This window comes from Haliaeetus albicilla, chromosome 2 (genome assembly GCF_947461875.1).
Source record: "Haliaeetus albicilla chromosome 2, bHalAlb1.1, whole genome shotgun sequence".
NCBI classification, from domain to species: Eukaryota; Metazoa; Chordata; class Aves; order Accipitriformes; family Accipitridae; genus Haliaeetus; species Haliaeetus albicilla.
In genome coordinates this window covers 41128775-41154009 of record NC_091484.1, presented here as the reverse complement: position 1 = coordinate 41154009, position 25235 = coordinate 41128775, and the positions used below count along the sequence as shown (strand labels likewise).

General features: G+C 42.3%; 1 protein-coding gene across 7 annotated transcripts in view; it reads left to right on the top strand.

The window, feature by feature from the left end:
• Positions 1 to 22478: 22478 nt before the first annotated feature.
• PLCL2 (phospholipase C like 2) overlaps positions 22479 to 25235 on the top strand; it is a 110190-nt gene continuing 107433 nt past the window's right edge. For 4 of the 7 annotated variants that reach the window (XR_011322363.1, XR_011322368.1, XR_011322365.1 and 1 more), the window contains exons 1-2: positions 22481 to 22776; positions 23566 to 24114. Coding sequence is in view for 2 of the 7 variants with exons in the window: in XM_069772175.1 (XP_069628276.1) it covers positions 23785 to 24114 (330 nt within the window). In the remaining 5 variants the exon portion in view is untranslated. Of the gene's footprint in view, positions 22777 to 23565; positions 24115 to 24750; positions 24805 to 25235 lie in introns of those variants that run through there. The other 3 variants (XR_011322369.1, XM_069772165.1, XM_069772190.1) reach the window with 3 other exon arrangements.

The following is a 25235-nucleotide window of genomic DNA, read 5'->3' as shown; positions in this document are numbered from 1 at the left end:
TAAGTAGAAGTGACCAAAAGAGCAGTTATCACCTAAAAGATCTTTGATATTTACAATAAGGAACAAGCATTGACAGATCAGTGAGGAAATGGGGGAAAAACAAGATATTCAGAGAAAATAACTACTAGTTCTTTGAGGATTTTAACCTGGCCAACATTCTAATGAAATTATCTATTGTTGGTTTAAATGCAAAATGCTGCAGAACACCAAACTCTGTTGAATGGGATTCACTAACCTTTGAGAGCTAGTGACTTCCATATTGGGGGAAATGTCAATTCTTATTCTGTAATGAAACTTGACCTGTAAATAACTTGTCTAGAAGGAGCTGTCTCTCAATAAATCCATACTCCAGGAGGAGTTTAAGGTAAGTTGGTCATCTATATTTGATATTGGATTAGTTATACATAAAGGAGGCAGATATACATTAAGGATAAATGATGCTGTGATACCTGAAACTCTAAACGGCAGAAAGCAAGGCAGAAATTTACGATCTGCTAGGACTGAGGAGAAAGGGGGGTTGAATATAAAGGACAGAGACATTTGATGGTGAAACAGTATCCAGGAAGTGAGATAGGAAATGGAGATTGTTTCCTTGCCCAGAAATATGAGAACTAGATCATTTTCTGGCAGCAAAAAGAGCCAGAGTATAGAGCAGAAACTGGATGGGCTTCAAGAGCTTGAATGAATAGCACAAGGGATAATAGGAGAAGATTGCAGGGTATGCACTGTGTACAGAAAGCATTCTGAGGAACAGGGGACAGGGAGAATCCCTGAGAAGGGAGTTAAAGATGCAGGCAGACATTTATGATATTTCTGATGCTGTATGGAGGTAGGGAATAGCAAACAGTACAGAAGGAATGATTTCATATAGGGTGATGGCAGACATGAAGATCCTGGATGTCAAAAGAAAGAATGAAGAAAACCAAAACAGTGTGAAAAGCTGGAGACCGGAGGGAGGGAGAGCACGGGGGCCAGGAAATGTGGGAAGCATTGAAAAATAAGGGAAGGAGTGGGAAAGACAGATAAGGACAGTAGGGAGAGGGGGAAGGAGAAATTTTACAATGGCCTGTAAGTATGAATCCACCGAAAAAAAGCAATTTGTCTGAAAAAATTATATCAAATACAGTATCAGTATACAATACAATATACAATTCATTACACCTTTTATCAGATACTCCCTAAGCTCTTTGCAAGGCTGCAATAAATAGGATTTGAATTCTCTGCATAATCTGTCTTAGAGAGGCAGTCCATAAATTAACCATTTAAACAATATTCCCAATCTATTAAGTCAAATCCCAGTTTGTGGAGTTTGTGTAGTATGGTATTTAGTTAGTTGTAATATCTGTGCAGATAGACTCCAGTGCAGTAAAATGCACCACTTCTCTTTGTGGCCTGTGGTAATTTTAAAGTTATGCTACGAGTTATTACTGTATTTTAAAATTATGTAATAAAGGAAAAAGAAATCAAATACAATCTCTCAGCTGATGGACCCCACAGGCGAGGAAATGAGTCACACGGCTCCTATGTCTCCAGTGTTATGAATTATTTCAGCCCGCTGGAGAAGAAGAAAAGAGTAGGGGAAGAGCACTAAAACTAAAAAGTGAAGAGCAGGCATCTTTGTTGCGTATAACCCAAACAGAGTATATGGGCTTGATGCATAGATAGTTGCGTTCGTTAGGTTCTCTGGCCTGTCATGCCTGCAGCCAGACTAGACAGTCCTACTTAACTGTTCTAATACCTTACAAACTCTACCAACAGATTCAGTAGAAGATAACATGGAAAATAGAAAGAAGGTAACGATGAGAAATGGGATACAAGAAAGACAATAACAAGGATGAGAAGTTGGTATTAGTACTTACCCGTTAAAAAAGAGCTTTTCATTAATAGGTTTGAAGTAACTTTTCCAATAAACTATTGAAAACTTTTGTTATTGCCATTACAAATGGGAAAACTATGCTGAATATTTCATTCTTTTATAAATTACTGGGTAATACTGTATCAGGTGATACCAGGGACATTCTTCAGCATCAGGATGTGTGCTGATGTTGCCCTGTCACAGTTGCATTGCAAGTCCTACTACATGTAATGCTTGGCCCAGCGCTCACTATTCTCAGGGGGAAGATTCACCCTGACTTTTCCCATGTTACAGAATCATTTCCTGGTTGCAGGAGTGTTTTCTCTCTCAACTAAAATAAAAGGAATACTGTGGTTTCTATCTCGGTCTTATTCAAATCCAGACTTACTGGTGACATAGTAATTTTGCTGAATCATAAACAAACAAAATAGCTTTACCAAGTTACAGAAGCACAAGACATTACTTAAATACCATCAGGGTAGATTTTGGTAGCTAGATACTTTCCAGTCTTTTATGGTGACATCTCCAGCCATGTGTTTGTTGGCTTCTTTATGTATTGATTATATCTATTGAGGACTAAAGCATTATTAAACATATTTTCTTTAACTAATTATATTTGTTCTTGGCATCTGTTTGAATACTGGCTGGGATTGTTTCCTGGTTAGCTTTAGAGCACAAATTGCTCAGGGACATAGGGGGTAAATGTCATTTCTCATGACTGTTTCGTCCTCAGAATACCTCAGAAAGCAAGAATTTCCAAACTGTCAGTCATAAATTTGTCTCTCTTCCTTTACCAGCAATGTTAATACATTTTGAAATAATAGAGGTTCAAAAGTTCACTAGGAATATATTGGTTTTCATTGCTCATTGAAAAACCTTTTATCTGTCCATAACTGTAATTCAACATCATGTTAACATCATCAGGGTACATGACGCAGTAAATGCTTACATGTTTTAACTAAAACTCCAGCTAATTCTAATCTAATTAGTAAAATACGTTGATGGTTTCTACAGCATTCTGCATCATGCTCTTGCTGGTTTGCTTGAGCTTTTTCAAGTCACTGTTGTACATTTTTCCTTAAAATACAGCTGTCCAGAGCAACTGTATTTGCTGACTATGACTGCTAAGGTTCTCAGTTTCTTGACAATGTAATTCCAAAAAATGCATCTGGAAATTTTCATGGTCCTGTAATCAAATAAAGAAGATTCTAAATAGGCTATTTTTAAAAAGGTTTGGGACAGACTACTGGAGTTTAGGCTTCTGATTGTGAAGTTGAGAGGGAGAATAATAACTTGCTAGAGTAATGGAAAGATCTGGCATATGTTTGTAAAGATCATATTAGATTTCTCTAATGTGAAAATGCAAATTCTGAGCAGGTTCCCTTCCTGCGTGGACACTGCCCCTTCCTAGTGCCTTCTGCTAAGCCTTGATTTTGCTCTCCAGTTGGAAATAATCCTTGCCTTGAATGTTGGTGTTATCCCGAAACCTGGATTCTTTCTCTGTCTGCTCTGCTGTTCCACTGTCTCTGCTTCTTGTCCTGTCACAAAGAGCCAGCAGCTGCGACATTTAGGGAACCATAGGTCTTATGTAGAGTATACTGCTCCATTCCTTCACACCCATCCCTGTTTCTCTCTAGTGTGGCAGTGTGTGGTGCCAGGCTCCCTAACCAATGCAAGGCATAGAATAATCCAGCCTAGACCTCTCCCTGCAGCTGCAGGGAATGGAAGCACCTCCGGAGTCAGCAGTATTGGCCTTGCTGTCCTTGGGGTGGTCTGGCCGTGGCTGGGACAGTCTTATCATGGCCATGCCTGAAATGCACAGCCAGAGCTCCACAAGTGCTGTGGGCTCCCAGGAGTGTGCTCAAGCTGGACATGGAGGTTGTGAGAGGATGTCTAAAAATCCTAAAAATGGGGTTGAGGGGAAGGGAGGAAGAACACAGTACTTAGCTAGAAAGAGAGAGGTTGGGTTTTTTCCCTCCCTTCATCTCGTAATTTTCTCTCAGTGCAATGCTCTGCAGTCCTCCTCCTGCTGCAGCCTTCCTGTCTCCCCGCTGTTTGCCTCCAGGGCTGTGGCTTCTCTGCTCAGCACCAGCAGCCCACAGCTGGGAAGAAGCCTTTGGGGAAGGCAGCAAGGCCTCCAGGGCTTTTGCCGGCAGCGATCATCCCCACAGGCTCTGCCAGCCTCCAGCTGGCAGCTGTGTGCTCACGGGAGCGTTCAGTGAAGCCACCAAAATACAGATGCTGCAGAGCTGTCGGGCAGGAAAATTCTCACAGGAGTTGACCACGCTGTTGCTCTTTTGCCCACCTAGGCAAGCCTGCCCAGTGTGTCTAAATTAGTCACTGTTGGGATCTTTGCATTTTCCCCAATATAGGAGAAATCTAGATTATCATAAAATCATTTAGGTTGGAAAAGACCTTTAAGATCATTGAGTCCAACCATTAACCTGACACTGCCAAGTCCACCACTACACTAAGCACCTAAGCACCACATCTACACATCTTTTAAATACCTACAGGGATGGTGACTCCACCACTTCCCTGGGCAGCTTGTTCCAATGCTTGACAACCCTTTCGGTGAGAAAATTTTTCCTAATATCCAATCTAAACCTCCCTTGGTGCAACTTGAGGCCGTTTCCTCTTGTCCTATTGCTTGTTACTTGACAGAAGAGACCAGCACGCACCTCACTACAACCTCCTTTCAGGTAGTTGTTGAGAGCGATAAGGTCTCCCCTCAGCCTCCTCTTCTCCAGACTAAACAGCCCCAGCTCCCTCAGCCACTTCTCATAAGACTTGTGCTCCAGGCCCCTCACCAACTTGGTTGCCCTTCTCTGGACACGTTCCAACAACTCAATGTCTTTCCTGTAGCGAGGAGCCCAAAACTGAACACAGTACTCGAGGTGCAGCCTCACCAGTGCCGAGTACAGGGAGACAATCACTTCTCTAGTCCTGCTGGCCACGCTATTACAACCAGTAAACTGCCAATCAATTGGTGTGGCTGCAGTGCTCAAACCAACTCCTTTATTAATCCACTAAGATAAGACATTCTACAAGAAAAGCTCTCAATGTTTTTAAGCTTTCATGGTGCCCCAGTCTCTGCTAAAATACCCTGTTTCTCCTTCTCCCTGGTGTTCAGGGCTATGGGCAGGAGTGAATGATACCTGAAGTTTCCTACCTGGACCTGAAAAAGGAGTGGAGAACCTATATAAGTGCAGGAGGAGAAGACATAGACAGTGGACAAGATAGGACAATGAAGCTGGTTGATAGTTATATTACAGGCTACAGGTATTAAAGCTGGGAGAGACCAGTATGAACTGTAGAAGGACTGGTATGTATGGTTGGAGCTATCACCATAAGAGACAGTTTGAGTCCAAGATAAAGTGTGTCAGTATGAATTGTGAGGCACTGTAATTAATGTCAGGCTGAAAGGGCCAGAATAATTTATGGAACTGAGAAGTTACAGGGTTGAGAAGCGTACAATTAATTTATGTTGAGACGGTAGGCATGCAGGAACCTCTGACTGAGGATAAGGGATCCAGATTTAGCCATGTGGAATTTAGGGAAAAAATGAGTCTTTTGTACGACCAAACAGAAGTCTGTGCAAGTATATGTAATTTATGTGAGTTATAGGATATTCGTCATTGTTGCAAAATGTTGCCTGTTTTGAAATGCTAAAGGCATCTTGCATCACTGGGCCAAATTCTGCTTCAGTTACACTAGTGCACTGATAAATTCACCAGGACTGCTCAGACAAGAGAATAAAATGTAAGCAATTGACTTTTTAATTTTTGAAGTCATGTTGCATAGCAATCATTGACGGCATGTTAAAAACATCTACACTGCAGTTATTAAATCAGTGTTTTTTCTAAGCTACAGAAAACTTGTGAAAAATCCTAATGTCTGACTCTGAAATCACTTACACCCATTTCACACTGACGTAGAACTAAAGACGCCCATAAAGTTACTGCAGAATTATAGTGATAAAGGGGAACTATTCTCTATAGGATCATATTATGCAAAATAAAACGCAAAGGGAATTTAGACTCCATTTAATAACCTGCAGGTAAATCAGAAGGATATCTGAATCCCTACTCCACGAATGTAAATGGAAAGAGGAACGATTTACAGTTGCAAAGAGATGCATCCATACTTCCCAAATGTCACAGCTAGCACTGCCCACCGTGTCTAGGACCTTGTGGGGCAGCACATCTAGTGAGCCCTATTGCAGAAATAGGAAGTGCAGTGGTGCTGGATGGGGCAAGGGCAGCAGCGCTCCAAGGCCTGCTTGCTGCTGCTCTCAAACGTACCAGGGAGGATCTGTCTAGGACCTGTCTTCTAGGGCAGCATATGGTTTGCTAAACGTTTTTGCAACTGTAGGATGGCACACATCCAGGCGGCTTTCACTCCCTGCCAGAATTTTAAAGAAATGTGAACAATGTTTACACTTTTCAGTTTTGACAGTCTCTAAAAATTACCTATTTAAACCTTCTCTCCCTCTCTGACAACACAAGATCCAGCTCCTCCTTCAGATGCAAAGTGCCACAGCACTTACTCAGTTCTCACCGCAGGACTGAGGAGAGAAATCCTGTTGGCAGTGCCGCTCTGCCACACCAGCGGAGCCTCGGTCAGCGCTGCAGCTCCTTGGGCTCGGGGCGTGCGAGTGCCTCTGCCCGTGCCACCTACAACAGAGAAATGGGAACTTTTCCGCACTCAACAAATTCAGCGCCTCAAATCTGTTTGGGGGAGCAGCAGTGGGATTTTAATAGTGGAGGAGCTTTTGTATTGTTCAGCTTGTCGTTTTTTTAAAAAGGGGTGATTGCTTTTAGAAGGACATCCATCAATAATATAGGTGAGCAAGAGAAGCATGTTTGCTTGACCAGGGTGTGAGTCTTGATAGTCAACTCTCTTTAAAGATAAGGAACTGCCCCTCATTACCAGATCAGACACTTTCCTCTCATCCCCTTCCAAATAAACACATCTCTACTGTCAGCATGATGAAGTCTGATTTGTATGATGTGGGACAGACTAATGAAAGCCAGGGAAAGTACCTCCCTCACTACATTTAGAAAAGGAAGATAACGAGACTTCTGGGAGATGCTGTTAGTGGAATACTACAGCACATCAGGGGATGGTTAAACTAAATGTAAAGACCAATATTTTTTGCAAGGTTAAGGACAGAGACAATAGCCAGAATGTTTTGTTTCCAAATAGACATCTGGCAAATATCGATCTACAATTGTATTTAGTGTGGAATGGAAAGTACAGGTTGTGACATGAGCAGTCAATTGTTTTTTAGACTATTGATCTTTACAGTGGCTATTGATTGGTTTTTAGGAGATAGCACAATCTATTTTTTCATTTAGCTTAGCTTAAAACAAGTGGATTGCAAGTCGTGTGCCTGTATATGTGGAAAGGGACTCAATATGCAAATATTGTTTCTCATCATTGGCAATGTATAAAAAATAAATACTAATTTTTAAGTGTTTTTTTCTCCCCTGTTATTTAGTAGGACTAAATCTACTCAAATATTATAACTTTAATAAGATAAAAAGTGAAGTTGGCTTCAGGGGAGTCCAGATGCCACCATCTCCCCTCTGCTGCCTGACTTGAACTTTTTGCTCAAAAAAATTCTACTTCTATGAATAAAGTCAACTGTTAGAATGAACACATAAGGGATCTAGCTGATTTCTGTAGACACATCATCTTTTCACTCACTCTCATCTCATCTGATTTGTTTGCTTTATTCTGCAGAGAAAACATGCTGTTGCTGATGATATTTTTTCTTCAGTTAAAAGAAGCTGTACGTGGGGAAGGACTGGCATACAAGAAATGGCAGTAAACTACAAGCCAGGTCATGCCTTGAGGTGTTAGTTCTCGTGATTGCTATTTATATTTCAGGGCAGACTGGAGTCTTTCTTTTGGCCAAGGCATAATATTCCCACTACAGGCAATAGCCAGCTAACGTTCCAGCCATTCTGTAAATAAGTTAATCCAGTGTTTGCATTTGGTCCCTCCTGCAAGAGCTAGAAACAGAACTGAGGTGTTTATTGTACAGTCTCAATGCTCATCTATGCTGACTTTTGGAGTAAATAAAGTGTCAAATGTATGCATTGAGCAATGCTATTTATGTTATCTAGACAAGCTGAGAATGCATCATTATGCTGCACTGCACTTTCCCAGATCCAAGAAAGCAAACCACAAATCTTTCTGCTGTTATCTAGCAAGTAGTTGTATACCACTTTTACATCAACAGCAGTAGGAAATGGAACTATTTTTTTCAGGTGTCATATATATCTTGATGCACTGTCTGTCCTGAAGGTCATGATTCAAATCATTCTGGGAACAGATTTTTATCTAGTCTGAAAACATTAATCAGTTACAGTTTTACATCTAAAACAAAGCAAACGAAAAAGTCTAACAGAAGTGTAACAAAAATGAAAGCTACCCTTATAAATTTAAATTAAAAAAAAGTCTTATAAAATGTTGCAATTTGACTACTGCAGAATCAAAAAACAGGCTGTTGAGTATTCTGAGATTTCACCCTTGACATTGTTTTAAGATAAATTTGTGTAACATACCAGTGAGGGCTATTTACTGATGCTGCTGCATACCTTTTTAGTATTTAAGAACTAGGGATTAAGAATTCAGTACATTGAATACTTTGGTGGGATGACATGGGATATTTGTTTAGAATTAAAGATTTCTCTTTTGTTTGGGGAATGAAAAAAAATGCAAATGCCTTCCATTTCTTATCTTAGTGTTGCATAAATGTGAATTTGACCTACAGTGTGAAATCTGAAACCGACTGCATAAAAGGACCTAGAGTTACTTTGGTCAAGACCTAGAATCAGACCTTTCTTGAATGCAACCTGGTTCCAGATGAAGGGCTGTAAACCATCCCTCCCTCTCAGTGATGATTTGGGTTCAGAGAAGGTGTGTGGTTAGATTAGATCTGGGCCCATCTTTAATAACTGATATAAAAAGCAAAGATTTTTGGGCAAACTGCTGAACTCTTGACTTTTATTGACATCAAACCAGCAAACAGAACAGGAGAAAACCAGCTTTGTCATACAGACAGCGTTTTAGTCTTTAAGACACTGAAAAGTACTTTAACTTGATGTCTGTAGCTGCTTTATTAGTTTTGCCTTGATTGTAAGATAAGGGCTTATGCAAGTGGCTGTAGAACCTAAAAGGCTGTTAATTGTCTGAAATAACAACTGAAGCAGCTAGCTTCTGCAGTGTGGTCTATTTTAGCCTTATAAATTCACTTTGGATGGGAGTCTGTCTATGAGAGAAAGGTTCTTTTTTTCAATCTCTGCATTTTTATGAAGAAAGAAATCAGCATTTTAAGCATTTAAATGTCTTCTGGGCAGTAGCTATTTATCACACAAGACAGTATTTCAGGACATCTTTATTTTCTTTGAGAAACTCTGCAAAAATACAGTATAATGTCAGTTATTGCTGGATGTGCATGCAGAGCAATATTGTTCTGTTGCCTGGTAACCAGTGAGAGGGAGGCACTTCGGAAACACTGATAGAAAAAGAGAAAGAGAAAGCTTAACTGCACACACTTGAGCAGAAGACTTATAAAACTGGTATTTGTTCCAGGTAGGTTCGAAGAGGAGTTTGGGTCAAGGTTCTCATAAGGTTTTGTGAGCTTTTTTCCCATTAAAAAACCCAGCAGGTTAGTTTCTTGTGTTATAATTTAATGACTAGGCTTATTTTTTTTGAGCCATGTTTAAAATTTGCATACTTTGGAAAGAGGAATGTTGCTTTGTCTTAGTATACATTCTTAAATGCTTCTTAAAGGTGTGTTCTCCTTAGAATAGCACACTGATAGTGTTGTAACAAAACAAATATGCAGAAGTGTTTTGAACTGATATTCTTAACAACTCTGGATGATCATGCATGTATTTTCAAAGCCAAAATGCTCTGACAGTTCCTGGAATACTGAAGTGCTAGGTAATGTAATAAAACCAATTAACAAACAATAGATTTGCTGCGTCAAACAAACAAACAAACATGAAAGAAAAACAGAAAATATTTTATCTGGAATTCAGTCCAGCCATTGCTTCCTGTTTTACATGCAACAGAAAGTCAGCATAAAATCAAGGTAGAACAGATTAGTTCTTAGGAACCAGTTTAACCTTTGGCCAAGCTCTGTAGACAAAGTGCTCCTGAGGATTTTAACAGTCTGGGTTAACGTGTTGTTCTCTGACGCTTCCCCGACTTCCTGCTTCTGACCAGCGTCAGAGCCAGACGGTCTTTTTTTGCGTGGTCTTTCTTACCGTAGAGCGAGCAGGAAGTGCTGAACTTCTGCGAGGCAGTTTATTGCTGCAAGATTTACAACATTGTTTTGGGAAGTTAAAAGGGTTGTGTAGCCCAAGTGCGATTTGAGATAGTCTTCAAATTTCAGGGTGTTAATTTGAATGGAACAGAATGCAACCTTTATTTTTTCTGGCAGCTAGTTAAACTTAGAAGCTTTGTAAACTTTGTTGGTTTTACCTGTGGAATAATGTTTTACTTCATGCTAAATATCGGTATACTATGAAGAAGAAGTGATGCATCTTTAGATGTTGATCACTCCACTGATTATTGTGTACCGGAAAAATTAAGGTCTGAGATCAACTCCTCCACAATAACCTTCCGTGGCATTCAGATGGTGGCACATGTGCAGGATGAAGAATGCATGAAGAAGATGATACTCTTCAAATCAGTGTGTTAGCTTTTCACTTTTCCTCTTCCAGAACAACCTGAATAGTAAGTACACAAGCACTGGAAAATTCTTAATTAGGATCTCACTGATTAGTATTTCTCATTTACTTATATAGGTAATATATACATATTGGGGCCAAGAAGGAATTTTGCTCTAATGGAAAGCCTTGGAATTTTTGCTAAAATCATTAATCTCAGTTATTTGATGAAAGTCTGAAGGAAGCTGAAAGATGAGCGCTGTTGTTCTGACTCCATGATTGTGTCGCTTGTTAACAAATTAATTCCTCCCAGTAGAGTGGTTCACTGAGCTCTATGTGACATACGTCACAGCAGAAACAAGCAGTTTTGGAGAGGTCTGTAAGGGCCAGACATGGCTGGACTTTCCTATCAGGCCTCATAAAAGGTGTATCCTCTTTCCCTTCTGTGCTTGGTACCTCAAACAAAGAACTGGTAAGTGACCGCAAAACCTCATTTTTTGTGAATTTCTGTTAATGATGCTACACAGGAAAAATATATCAGTAATGAGGGCAGACAGCCATTCAGTTACTGTAGAGGAAGAATAAAAACTAAGTCTGAGCTATGTCTCACATTGAATAATCGGCTTGCTGGATTCTAGGGCAAAGAACCAACATTCAGCTGCCACGCTGCAATACTAGCTTATGATTAGACAGGCAACATAATGCTAAGGTATCTTGATGTTCTTTTTCCATCAAAAATGCTAGCAAGTTTGGGATCTGGTCATTTGTCTTGTTTTAAAAAAAGCTCCCTCACAAAGATGCAGGAACTAGCATTGCTGCAAATGTTTGCCAGAGAGCAAACTAGGGGTGACAGAGACTTAGATATGCCCTGTGGGGCAGGTTTGAGGTCACACTCAGACCCTAGTATGTCCTATCCTTTCAATCTCAACACCCCACAGCACTGCCGAAACACAATGACAATCAGGAATACCTTATACTTATTGGAAGTAATCACATAGCTTTTCTATGGCGTTGGACTGAAATCTGATGCAGTAATTGTTCACTGAATATAAACTTATATATATATAAACTTATATATAAACTTAAACATATTTCAAAGAATTTGGAAGGCAATTATTATTGCATAAAGCATTTGTGCAATAGTAATAATTGTGTATGATCTAATAATGGGTTCAATCATTCAGAGTGCTGAATAGTCTGTGTCCATCGAACAAAATATTTAAGGACAGGTTTAGCTTTACACAAGTAAGTAGTCCAATTGACCTCACTAAGGCCACTCATCTACTTAAATGTCAACATGTATCTAAGTGCTTTCCTGGATTAGGGCCAGAACATTTTGTCTTTTCTCAGACAAGGCCCTAAGAAGACCTGTTGCAAATGGCTGTAGTCTGCAGAGTCCCAGAACGGTGAAGCAAAATAAAAAAAGGACAGTATCACATTATAAGATAGTTGTTCATTTATTTAAGGAATGTGGTTTGTCATTAATGATTGGCATTACTGCAGAGAAGACTATTACTATATAAAGACAGCAATACTAGGGAATGGAAAGGGAACATCATCAGGTATTTGAAACATGGAATAGGCCTGGGAAGCAGAGGGACTTCGACTGAGATCATGATTATCTTGTTAGTGACTCAGTTATGGGGTTCTTTGGTGCTCGTTTTGCAGTGGGGGACTATTTTGTGCATTACTGCTTCTGGAGTCCCAGCAATGGAGGGGGGTCATATAAAAATGAATATAGCTTCAAAACTGCCTTGCCTGAAGGATGGAGTACACTCTTTCCCTCTAGCTCTCTGAAGGGTCTGAAGTTCATGAACTGCAGTTCATGAAGGTTCAGTGTAGCTGATTGCTCTTGGCCCTATTAAAAAATGAAAAAATCTAAATACAAGCAATCCTCTCTCTATCTTAATCAAAGTGAATATAATGTGAGCCCAAGCATGTCACTATGAATGAAATAGAATTCCCTTCAGGGTAGCTAACGTAGCCGTGGTCCTGCAGGTCATACTATCAGTTGGTGTAGCCAACCTAACTTTATGCTCATGTTTGTAGCTAGAGAGTCTTTAATTTATGTGTTGAATTTCTCAACTGCTGTCTTTTTACACGAGGAAAAAAATCCTGTTTGTAATTCTTTTTAGTTGAAAGCATGATAAAGAATACCCTGAGAGCCCTAGGTTACAGAAAAAAATACAGATATTCAGATAATTTCTGTAAGTTTTAATTAATTTAGAGCTTGCAAGATGTAAAATATGTAAAGTCAAGCTGCTGCCCAGCTCTTTCTGCTTCTCTGGGAATAACAGTTCTCCTCTTCGTATTATATGGACTTTCTGCCAGTCTGACAACCAAGGAACCCATATATTAACTTAGGTAGCACTACTCTTTTAGGCTTGGTAGAGCAGAAGGGACACTATAGCTAATTATAGTCTGCGTTTGAAAGAAAAGCAGCTCCATATGTAGAATAGTATGTTTTAATGCTTGGTGGATTTGTAATGTTCAAACTGTTTTATTAAAGAGTACAATCAAGATGGAAGCTTTGCTTTGCCTGGCAGATATTTCAGAGAAATTTGTGCTAGTGAACTGAAAGGTCAGTCTTTAACTACAAGGAAAAGGAAGAATTACTATGTAGTTTGTATATCTTACATCATTCCTATTTAAATTTAAAAATATACTAGACAATTTCAGGAAAACTAGTTCACATATAAAGAAACAATCTTAATGCCTTAGGGCAAAGATTTTGTTTGCTGAATTAATTTTGGATTCCCACTGGATTTGTAAGTCATTCATATATTAAAATCTTAAGTTGATTCCAAACCCCAGAAATTCAAATGAAGTACCTATTTATGGAACCTACTGTTTTTCTGGCCAATTTTTCTCTTTTTCTTGGGCAACTCATGTTTACATTTACAACAAGTATTTGTGAGGTGTTTCCCATGCTTGGTACTGGGGAACAGTGCTGTGTATTGTTCTTTAGCTTTATTTGGTCCTTGCACATAGTTTGTCTTGCTCGAAACATCTATTTAATCTGCTTCATGTAACTTTATCTATTTTTTTCCAGAGCACAGCTTTGTATTTTATTGGGAAAAACAAAGGATACTCACCACAGAATGTGGAAACAAAGGAAATAGTCATGAACATGTGTGTGTGTGCATACTCATCATCCAGAAACCATGCTGATAAACAATGTGAAACAAAGCATTATTAATAATTCAACAAGCTAGATAGAAAAAAAAGCCAAAGAAACTGATTTTTTTTTCCAGCTGAACAATATTTAAACATTTTAAGTGATACCTCCTCAGTCAGAAGTAATGACTGAGATCAGCAGAATTGAAAGTTCTGAGATAATTGGTCAGAAAAAAGAGCTGAACTTAGTTCTGAGGAGTTGGGGTAAACACACCTGCATTTCTAAATGCCCAGGGAGCCTTTGTGAGGCTTTAAAAGATACAAAGCTAAATAAATCAGTCCCTGAATTTCATTGCCTATCTTATCTTAAAAAGCTGCACTTAATGAAGATTAATCAAGATAATTTTCCTTTCATTGACACCATCACCCTTGGCACCTGGTACAGAATCATTTATGTAAAATGGCTGGTATTATTATAGTGCCTCTTACTTGAGACTTCAAATAAGATTAAAGCATATGAGGTACCTTAAAATAATTAAAACAAATGAAAATACAAAGATGCAGACTGGTAGAAATCAGCGAAGCCCATTTATGTACACTGGCAGATCCTTTGGGTGCACACAGTGCTTCAGTTCTTCACTGCTCTTTGTCCTAAATTCCTTCTAGCTACACACATATGCACCAGAAGACATTCTTCCAGAGAAGGAAGATGATCAAGTGCTTAGAAAGAGGGTCAGGAATTTTGGAAGTCCCAGATCCATTTTCAACTGTTAGACATTTCCTACATTACCCAGAGAATGTCTATGTGGTCTTTTGTGAGCAGATGCAAGATCACACTGTTTGCGTTCCAAGCTGGATGGCTAGGTGCCAGCTCTGAACTGGATGATGCTATATATTTATACAGTGTCAACGGCAGTGAGCCTTGATCTTGACTGGGGCCTTTAGTCTTCTCTGTAATGCAGATACAAGTATTATTAATTTTAAAAAGATTAAAATCAGTAATCTGATCTTATTTTTCATAGACATGCAAATTCGTGTTCTGTTTCTTGCTTAGCAAGAACTCAGGAACTTAAGGGTGGAAAAAAAGGAATTTTAAATGGAGCAAAACCCCAACATCCTCTTTCCCCAAAAAGTGACTTTATTAAGTACTGAAATGACTGATGTCAAATAGTCAAGAAGCATGCATTTAGGCCTCAGCTGCTTCTGCTGGAAAAAATGCATACGGAACATATCAATGTTAGCTATGTAGTCTGAAAGACAAAATCTTTTCTTCAGCCTGTGACTGTTACTGCCTCATTGTATCTCAATGTAAGGAGCTCTTGCATTCAAAATCATTTCAAGATAGTTTTCTTCTTCCCCTGTACAGTCATAACCCTTGACAGCTAAGTAAGTTCTCTGAATTTTCTTCCATCTGATCAACCTTTTTTAATTTCCTTCTGTCCTCTTCTGTCTTCAACTCTGTTTTCCAATTCCAGTAGCTAACAGTTCTTATTCCCTTTCTCCTACCATGGCTTTCTTCCTCTCCAATTTTGACTTGCCCTTTACCTCACGGTTCACTCTCTTCTTTTCCCCCATCACTAAATTAGTGCTATGGAATACAATAACAGTAATCCTGAAACTTGTTATAAGTAAATGTTAATAGTTTTTACCATCATGTCCTTTTGTCCTTCTCTGTTGTCCCTTTTCATTAATTTTCTTCATTCATCCTTTCCCCGATATACTATTTTCCTAACTTTTCTGGGGTTTCTTCATTCTGTCCTTGGGCAGCGACTTAGGAATGCTCAGAGGATTGAACTTGGTGTAGATTCTTATCTTAGGTGGAGGAGGAAGAAGCAGTTTTTACAATGAGTTCAAGAAAAATGAAACTTATAGATCCGTAACAGAAAGGAGGAGCTCGATGGGAGAATGAAGGATGGAAGGATTTTTTCTGTACAAAAAGGAGTTAGAGGAGTGCCAGATGGAACAACTTTGTTTCCCACCCTCCTGACACATTCAGGCAAACAGGTGAGAGAACTAGAAATTCTTAAAGTACTGCTTAGTCCTACCATTGTCCCACTAGAGATTCCCCCTCCTGGCGACTCTTCTTCCAGGAGTACATTGCCATAGCAAAGAACAGAAGTGGGGAATTTCCCTTCTGTTTTCTGGCAGAAGAAAGCTGGTGCTTTCCCCTTACTTCAGCTGCTGTTTACTCAGAAAATGAAGTTGTCATATATTAACAGTGAGATTTTGTATATATACATTTATCCAAAAATCCAGAGAATATAGGAAAAGTTACATTAACAGTCAGGACCACGATTTTAATGGATGGTTTATGCAAAATATAAATGTTTCAGAGAAATTACGAAGAGTATTTTCTGCCTACTGCACTCCTATCAGTTTGTGGTAAGGGTACAATAGATGCTTAGTTAAGGTCTTCTGACCAGATGTTTCAACCATAAAGCTATTTCTAGTAAAGATGTTTTGAATATGCATGTGAAAGCATCTATAAATACTGTAACTTATTAGCATTTTTAGAGCTAAAAATAAAGAAAACAAATATGACTGTTGCCTTATGCTTCAGAATTTGAAAGATTAGGTAACATTAAATGGTGGAACTGACATCTGTTAAGAGCTGTGCTGGTTAGTGCAACAAACCCAAGCCTACCATCCCTATGGAACAAGAGCTGTTGTTAATTTTACATTTGTGAGCAATACAAAAGAAACTAATGGGATTAAGGAACTGCTTTACAATCTTTAGTACAGGATACAATCTCACTGGCTGTTGTTATGCAGTCTCCCAGTCTCCATGTCAAAGAGCCTGAAAAACCTATCTTCCACCTTGTGTTAGTAACCTTTTTAAAAACTGTTTCAAAGAACTTGTGCTGTGTGATTTTTCTCAAATGACTAAAAGGAAATGCTTTTGTGTCTTGGGGTATGATGAGTTTAATCAACTCCTGTTGTCCCTCCACCTCTTTTGTGGTATATACTAAGAATACTGCGTGATTTCTTGCAATTCAGAAAAGTTACTAGGTTAAAGTGAATAATGTGGATTTTGACTGCCATTCATTAAAAGAACTTCATTCCTCTTTTATACATACCTTTTCCTTTTTCTGTGGTATTGTGTGTCCTAAGCTTTCTAACAAGAGAAACTGACACCAGCATATACTTAACTGTTTATCAGCAGAAGTGTGTATGTGTGAACTTTCCTATTATGTCTTCAAAGTGAAGACATAACACACTGCAATTCCTACTAAGCATGTGTAGACCCCGTGTTTACCTTCACGGACATGAAAAAATGCAGACAATTTTAGAAGGAACTTAGCTGACAAAAATCAACCTATTTTATTTACTTACTCTCCTATAATGGAAGAGATGCAATTTTCCTCAAAGCAGTGAAAGTGTTTAATATTCTGCTGTGAAGAGAATTCACAAAGCATATCATCCTGAAATTACAAATGAAAAGCTTTATGTTTTGTTTGTTTGTGGGTTTTTTTTTTTAATGTGAGAATTTAATGAAAGGTTTTGATCAGTATTAACACTTCAGTTAGTTTGCAAAAGAAAAGTTTAGGTTTGAAGAAGTTATAAAAGCTCATTGTGGGCTATTTTATTTGCATGCTCCTGCAATAATAGTCAGATGCCTCAAATTACAAAAATAGATGACTTGCGAAATGCCTTATGTCCCAGAAGTCAAATGCCTCTGTATATATCCAGTAGTTACTGACAAATATAAGGAGGGACAAAATGAAATCCAATCCTTTGTGGAATTCTGGCTCTCAGCCCATTTTGTAACTCTGTAACTTTTCCTTAGAGGGCAGAGAACAAGCTAGGAGATGGCAAACACTGTTTATATGCTCTTTTTAATGATGCATCAGAAACACTTCAAGAACAGGTTTGTTGCTGCAGTCTCTCTGGTAAAACATATGTGCCTCAGCTGAAATGCACATGATGCAAGTCTTATCCACTGTGTCTGTCTTTCCTAGTAGAAGGAAATACAAATTTTGCTCCATAGAAACCTTACCCAATATAACCTCAAATATTATTGTTACAAAGTAAGTTTTTCCAAACAATGATACTAAAATCAAACAAAAAAGATTTGATTTTCAGCCTTTTCAAGAGGGGCAAACAAACAACATGCCATTAGAATACAATAAACTCTCATTTCCAGTTAAGATAACTTCAGGATCCCCAACAGATTTACTCAGAATTAGTGCCTAGGTCAAGACTTTGAAAAGAGACTTAATTTCTAGTTTGTAAACTGAGGCCTTAAGGGAGCCTGACTTCCGGAAAGTCGTTCACATCTGCTCTTTAACTTTCCATTAAAGTGTCTAGTTCACTATTTTAAAAGGCAGGGAATACTGTCGTTCAGTTTTGAAAAATCTTGACCTTTTTTTAAACATATAAACAGAGTCTCATTTTCAAAGCAATGTGATTTAATGCTGCATTGCAACCAATTAACCCCACAGCATGATAGCCTTCATAACAGACAGTTTAGAGAAGAACTTTTGAATGATCTTGATTTGGAAAAACACTCCTTCTGGATTCAATAGTCTGTAGGGGAAGAGTTGATTTACTGTTAAGCTCTTGTTAATCCTCAACCGTCAAATTTAGTAGGCTGGTAGCCAAACTAATTGGTATGATAGGTAGGATAGAGAGTAAACATTCCTTAGGCTGCAATTAATAGGCTAAAATGGTTGATCCGCTTGATTAAAAAAAAATCCTCATGCTTACTGCTAGTATAATGAACTTTCCAAAATTATAAACATAATTAATTTCAAGTACACAGTGTTAACAAATGCTTCCCAGTAAACAAATCTGTCAATTTAGCCTATGTTTGCCTACCTACAGTTTTGCTGTCTTTAGTGCACTTCCATTCATATTCCCCCACTCGTACCGTCTGCTCTTTTTATGTGCATACGACACACCTGCACTTTACAGATGTTGTATACAATAATGCATTATTTATAGCTAAACTTTGCTTTGGATTAATTATGAATTAGATTCCGACTGTAATGGGACTGCTTAAACATGTATACTTAATTATAAACAAGTATAATAAGTATCTGCAAGACTGTGACCTGAACAATCAAGTCAGGCAATTTAAAAAATTATCACTGGAATTGTAGAGATACTTATAATAATGAAAAAACATATTCCAAGCAGAGATGCCAGAAAAGCAACATTTAAAGAAGATAATTGCTAATTAAAGTTTTTCATGTTTGGAATAAAAAGTATTTAGGCTATTAGTAATAATCTGGCATTTGGCTTATTTAAATACTGGTCATTTAGTCACTGGTTAGGGGTTTAAACATAGTCTTGGCAGGTTTCTACTGCTACACTATTTGAGTTAGAAAAGTTCGATGGGTAATATTAGCTTAGGCGTGCAACTGATATTTAATAGGATTTTATGAGAATAGCTAATATGTGTACATGACGGCAAGTACTCAGAGTTAAATATTGTCACAGAGGTGTCTTTTGACTCCATTATAATCCTTATTTCACTTAACAATTAAACAAATAGAGCCTGCTGAGGCTGCTATTGAATAATGATAACAAGAAAGTTTCTTTACCCCATGATCTTCAAAAAGCTGTGGCAAAGGGAGTATATGGTATACATTAGTATAACATTAACTACTTCAGAAATGTGAGCTCACTGGGATAAACGAAGTCTCTACAGAGCAGCCCAATCTTGGTGGCCATTTCTGGGACCTTGGTTTATCAGAAATGCTTCATTTTGTATATGGAAGTATTTTTCAACTTAATGCATCAAAAATGCATCTGAATAAACACTTTGATAATGTAAGGAAATTCTGTAAATTGGGGCAATAATAAAAATCAGTGAATGGTGATCAGAGAAATAATTATTTGCTACCTCCATCTTTCTAGCACAACTTTTCTACTTTAGTGTCTGATACCATGTTTTTATCAGTAACTAAGTTTCAGTAATTAGAATAAGCACAATGCCAGTACTATTACATTGACTTGCAGGCATGTGTCCTTAAGATGAGGTTCAGAAGTTTTACTGGTTCCTTTGTATTAAATCATCACTTTTACAGCCAAAAGTCTGGCAACGTCTGCACGTCTTGATATCATTCATTACAGAACTGCCAAGGCTAAAGTTAAATGATTGCTTTTTCAGTGGTGTTATCTTGTTTCTATACAGGTTGGACAGATAAGCAGAGTTGAAAAGGGAGGGTTTTTTTCTTCTTTTTTTCTCTGAGAAGGGACTGATCAAATTTTGCTAAAGGCCTAAAACCTGGTGTTTTAGTATGTGCATCTTAAGTAGTAAAATGACAGAAAGCACACATCTTCCTCACCTGTTTATTGGCAATGCTCTGTGACAAATTATTCTAATAAAATGTTGTACCAGTTGTATGTAAATCTCCTCCTCCAGAAGAAATAGTGATGATCCTAACGACAAAGTGTCTCCTGTAGGGTTGGTTTGTGATGTGCACACCTGGAGATACAATACTGAACATTCCTTTAATATTCAAGGCTGCCTTTTCCTACTTAAATGGCAAAGCAAGATGTTCAGACAAGAGACATTCAGATATGGCCAAATGGTAAAATCACTGTATCTCCAGCTAATGGAAAACACAAACTTTGGCTATTTCAAATCTTAATGTCCTTCAGTGTTTACAGCCTAAATCCTACAAATGTCTATGTTTTTGTTTAAACTTAAGCATTGTTAATAGTTTGATTAAAATTGGGACCATATATATGAGTGATGCAGCAGTGTCAGGTTCTGAACTTCCTTGACCCACTAGAAATGATACTGAATAAGTAATATTCTCCAAATAGGTTCATACTTTTCACCAAGCTAGATCATACTTCACAGTCCCTTTTTCCTACAGTGATGGACACCATTGTAGACAGACTTGCAGACAGAATATTGCCTGCAAGTCGTGGACCAGAGATTAATGATTTATTACATGCAGTTATTATGCACCTGAAGGAGATTTACTCTGTGGGAGTGGTGTGGCACTTCGATGACACAAAACCAAGTGGGTTCCTGTGTCTGAGTTACTAGACCTCTCACCTCAAAGGTGAGTTGTTTGGTCCTTTCCTTGCTACCAAGACAATTATTTAATAACACCCATGAGCAGATTACTGCTAAACTGCAGTCACATTCCCACTTGTGCTCCGTCTTCTTTCCGGCCCAGTGTCTCTTGGTTTCCTTTCCATAGTGTGGCACAGCTTCCCAAGGAAAATGCTCTCACCAGAACCAGTCTGTAAATTGGCGGCTGCCTAATGGCAGTGGGGACACGTGTGTGAATCCGTTCAGGAAGAGAGCGGATTGAAATAAGGGCTCTCATGCTCCAAGCGATCTAATCACTAGACACAGACAGAAGGTGGCATCACTCCTGTGTCTCTCAGTGTTTTGGAGGAGTGAGCTGTCCCCTGTTGCTCCAAAGGAGAAGCTGGAGGTGCCTTCCCTTTGGAGACAGCTCAAGGCAGTGGGCCACCAACGGGTGGAGGTACTGCTCTGCAGTCCATGGGAAGGCCCTGGAGCCTAGGGACAGGATTGAAAATGTACTCTTCGCTCCAGCGCTTCCACCACCTGACTCTGCACCAGCACACCGAAGGGAGGTGTTTATGCTGCCTTATTCTAGGTATCTACGATAAGTGTCTGATCTCTGATGCCAAGGCTCCAGACACAGTCAATGATCTCCAGAGAGCAACTGGGGCAACCTAAATTAAAAGCGTAGTGCTTTCGTTCGACTATAATCCGAGTCTAGCTCCTGCATTAAGCACTTCAACCAAATGCCAAAGGTCAGATGGTGTGGGCCGTCTTAGGTGTCTCTTTGCTCAGCGTGACTCTTTGCACTCCTATTTCTGCGATTCCTAATTTTGCCCGTGATCTCAACGTAGTGCCTCCGCGTCTGACTCAACTTCTGAATTTCAAGCAGAGGGCCAAGTGCCTCAACTGCGGCATTTCATTTCCCTTTATTCAACATAGTCATGAAATATCAAGCTCTTGCAATACGCAGCCGTGTCAAGAGGTAAAAATAAACGTGTGGCTCTTTGAATTATTCCTCATACGTGAAGTCACTTGTGTTTGTCTCATAGCACACGTAAACAGGTATGCGTGGGGTACGTAAGGGCACACCGGCTGTGCCTGCTTTTTGTGGACGCCACTCTTAGCTAGGGTAACCGCGAAGTTGCAGTTCTCGTTAAGCTTTTAATATTCCAGCGCTCCGTCACCTTCTCCCCTGTATTAATTAACGGATCTAACCGGACTCACCAGCCCCCGCCGGCTGCGAGCTCCGCAGAAGCCCCGGCGGCAGGGCAGGGCAGGGCAGGGCGAGGCCACCTCCCCGGCGGCCGCCGGTCACCTCACGGCGGGCGGGAGCGACCGTTGGGCCGCCGCCCCCCCGCCCTTCCTGCGTGCCCCCGCCGCCGTCGCCCCGCGCCCCGGCCCGTTCGATGGGCGCGGGCGCTGGGCAGGGCGGCTGAAGGGCGCGGGGCCCCGACGGGAGGGGTGGGAAGGGCTCCCGCCGTCCGGGGCGAGCAGCGCTGCGCCGGCCCCGCGGCGGGGAGGAGCGGGGGACGCGGCCGGGCGCGGGGCGCCGAGGAGCGGGCTTTCTCCTGTGTTAGCCAGGGGCGTCTGCGCGGGGAGGCAGCGTGTGCAGGAATCCACCGGCAGCCCCGGGGCGAGGGAAGGGGCCGGCCGCCTCCGGCGGCGGGGCGGGCGCGGGACCTGCCCTCCGGCGGAGCGCCCCCGAGCTGCCGGAGGGGGGTGCTGGCGGCGGGGCCGCCCAATGCGCGCGGGGCCGGCCCCTGTGATTGGCGGCAGCGGCGGGCGGAGGAGGGGGGGGGGGGGCGAGCCCGGCTCGCTTACTCTGCCTTCCCCGGAGAGTTTCCCAGCGGGGGCGGCCGGGGCTGCCTGTCCCCTCGGCGCTGCCGGCATTTCCCCCCTCGGGGCCGTCGCCGAGCTCGGAGCCGGGGGAGGCGGCGGCGGCGGCAGCGGAGAGCGAGGGAAGCGAGCACATGAATCAGTTTCTCTCTGTATCCGGCTCCGGGCAGAGGCGGCGACCATAGCGGGGAGGAGGGGAGAGGGGGAAAAAGCGGCTACTGCAGCAGCCGCGGCAGCGGCGGCAGCGGGGGGGTGGCTCCCCTTGCCACCTGGCCGCCGAGGTGGGTAGCGGGGGCGCAGCGTGCGGGAGGGGGCCGGCTGCGGGGGGGAGGCAGCGCGGGTAGCGGCTCGGGAGGGTGCCGCTGCCCGGGCCGCGGCTGTAGCCGCTGTGAGGCGGCTGGATGTCGGCGGGCAGCGGGGAGGGGAGAAAAGTTGCGGATGGCGCCTGGGAGGGTGCCCCGCGGGGCGGCGGCGGCGGCGGCAGCGTTGCTCGCGTTCCGCCGCTTCTCGATCCGTCGCGCGTGGCCGGAGAGGGGCTGCGGCGGGTCGTCCCCGCTGCGCGTGGGACGGGCTTTCCCCCGGGCTGGGGCCGGCGGGTTTGGGGCGCGTTGTTCTCCAAGTTCTCTTTTCGCTCCCGCCTCGCTGCTCTGCCACTGTGGGTTTCACCGTAAGGGTGAGAATACCGCCATCACCGTCTCTCTTGTTCTCCTGGCTGAGCAGCCCTCACGCGCGGTTCCTCCAGTCCCCCTCAAACCTTCCCGCTCCCCCCCCTCCCCCCCGCAGCGGGCAGCGGCCGGGCCGGCCCCTCTGCCCCGCGGCGGGGCTGCCCCCCGTCCCCGCGCGGCCCCCGCGGCGCTGTGCTGCACCGCACCGCACCGGACCGGACCCGCCGGGTCGCGCGTGTGGCTGGCGTGGCGTGGCGCCTCGCGGAGACCTCGCGCGGTCCCTCCCCTCCCCTCCCGCGCGCGTGTGTCTGTGGGGGAGCGCGCCGTGGTGTAACGCTCCTCCGCCCGCCGCCGCCGCCTCGTGTGCGGGCAGGCTGTCACGTTTCGTTTCTTTTCCTTCCCCAGGTGCTGAAGCACTGGTGCTCGCCGAGACGCAACCGAGACGTTTGTCCCCCCTGCCGGAGCTACGCGGCCTCAGCTGCCAAATGTGCGGAGGGGAGAGACTTTTGCTCAAAATCCCCCGATCGTAAATACACAGAAAGCGGAAGAAGAGCCACCGCCGAGCAGCTGCAGGAGGAGGGGAGGGGGACAGCAATATTGTTTCTGCTGTAGTCAGGGAGGCTGATGGCGGAGTTTGGCAGCGGTGGCGGCACCGGCGGCGGGGGGCTCCCTTCCTCCCCGGGGCCGGCCCAAGGGAAGGTGGCCTTCAAGGCAGGAGATGGGGAAGGAGGAGGAGGAGGAGGAGGTGGAGGTGGCGGCGGCGGCGGGAGATCCCGCTCTGACAGTGCGGGCAGCCGGGTCTCCAACGGGGACTGTGCCCTAGCGGGAGCCGGCCAGGAGCCGGGATCGGCTCCTCCTGCAAGCCCGGAGAGCTGCAGCAAAGAGAAAGGATTTTCCACCGGTCAACAGCGAGAAGGCAAACCTGGCATCCCCCGGAGGAGCAGCATAATTAAGGTAAGAGCACTTGCTCCTCCCCATCGGGGTCTTGGTTCTTTCTCTGTGACAGAGGCAGGGGGATGCGGGTTGATAGATTTGGCTCACAGAGCCTTGGCTCTAGATGAAAGGATAGGCGGCTTTTTTTCTTTTTCTTTTTTTTTTTTTTTTTTTGTTCCTGTGGTGGGGGGACTTGGTTCTTTCTTTGTCAGAAGTGGACAACAGTGAGAGGATGGCTTTATACACATCCACGCTTGGGGGTTGGGGGTGGGGGGAGGGCGTCGTGTTTTGAGGTTTATTAAAACAGAAGGCTCTAACTCCTGTTGGAGAAGGTGAGAGAAACTAGCTGGCTTGTAAAAAGACAACATGGGCACCAGCCTGGCAGGGAAAGACGTGGATTACACTGTATCCTTGTTATTTGGGATGCACCTGTGCAGAGCAATTTTGTGGCTCCATTGGCTTGTGTGTGTGACAGGCACACAGCAGGTGATGAGAGATTCTGGAGCTCATTGGGCTGGGGGTGGGAGAAGGTAGAATAGGGAGCATTCGTTTTGTTAAAAGTGACAGGTCGTTTAACAGTAGGCTGTGTTGTACTTCACCTATAGAAACATCTTTATTTATACTTGGCTCTGCATATTCTGAATGCTGATGTTTCAGCTTGAAAAATAGGGGGAGCATCGATGGTAGAATGCAGATTGGAGAAAAAGGAATGTGAATGGTTTTTTAATACAATTATTTATACAAATACAGTTGTTCTCTTTTCTTAAATCCACGGTTCTTAGAGATGACACTTTTGGCTTAGCTTTCCCGACTCCACCGAAAAGGTTCAGAGGACATAGAGAAATGACTCCATTGGTATAATGGCTGTACTAGCCATAAAATGCACAAATTCACGTACTTAAGAACTGAATTTAATCAAGATCAGCTAGATCTAAATCAAGCTAGATTTGTTGTGTTCTTAGGTATTTATATGCTTCCAAAATCAGCTGTGGTGGGTTGACCCTGGCTGGATGCCAGGTGCCCACCAAAGCTGCTCTATCACTCCCCTCCTCAACTGGACGGGAGAGAGAAAATATAACAAAAGGCTCATGGGTCATGATAAGGACAGGGACATCACTCAGCAACTACTGTCACGGACAAAA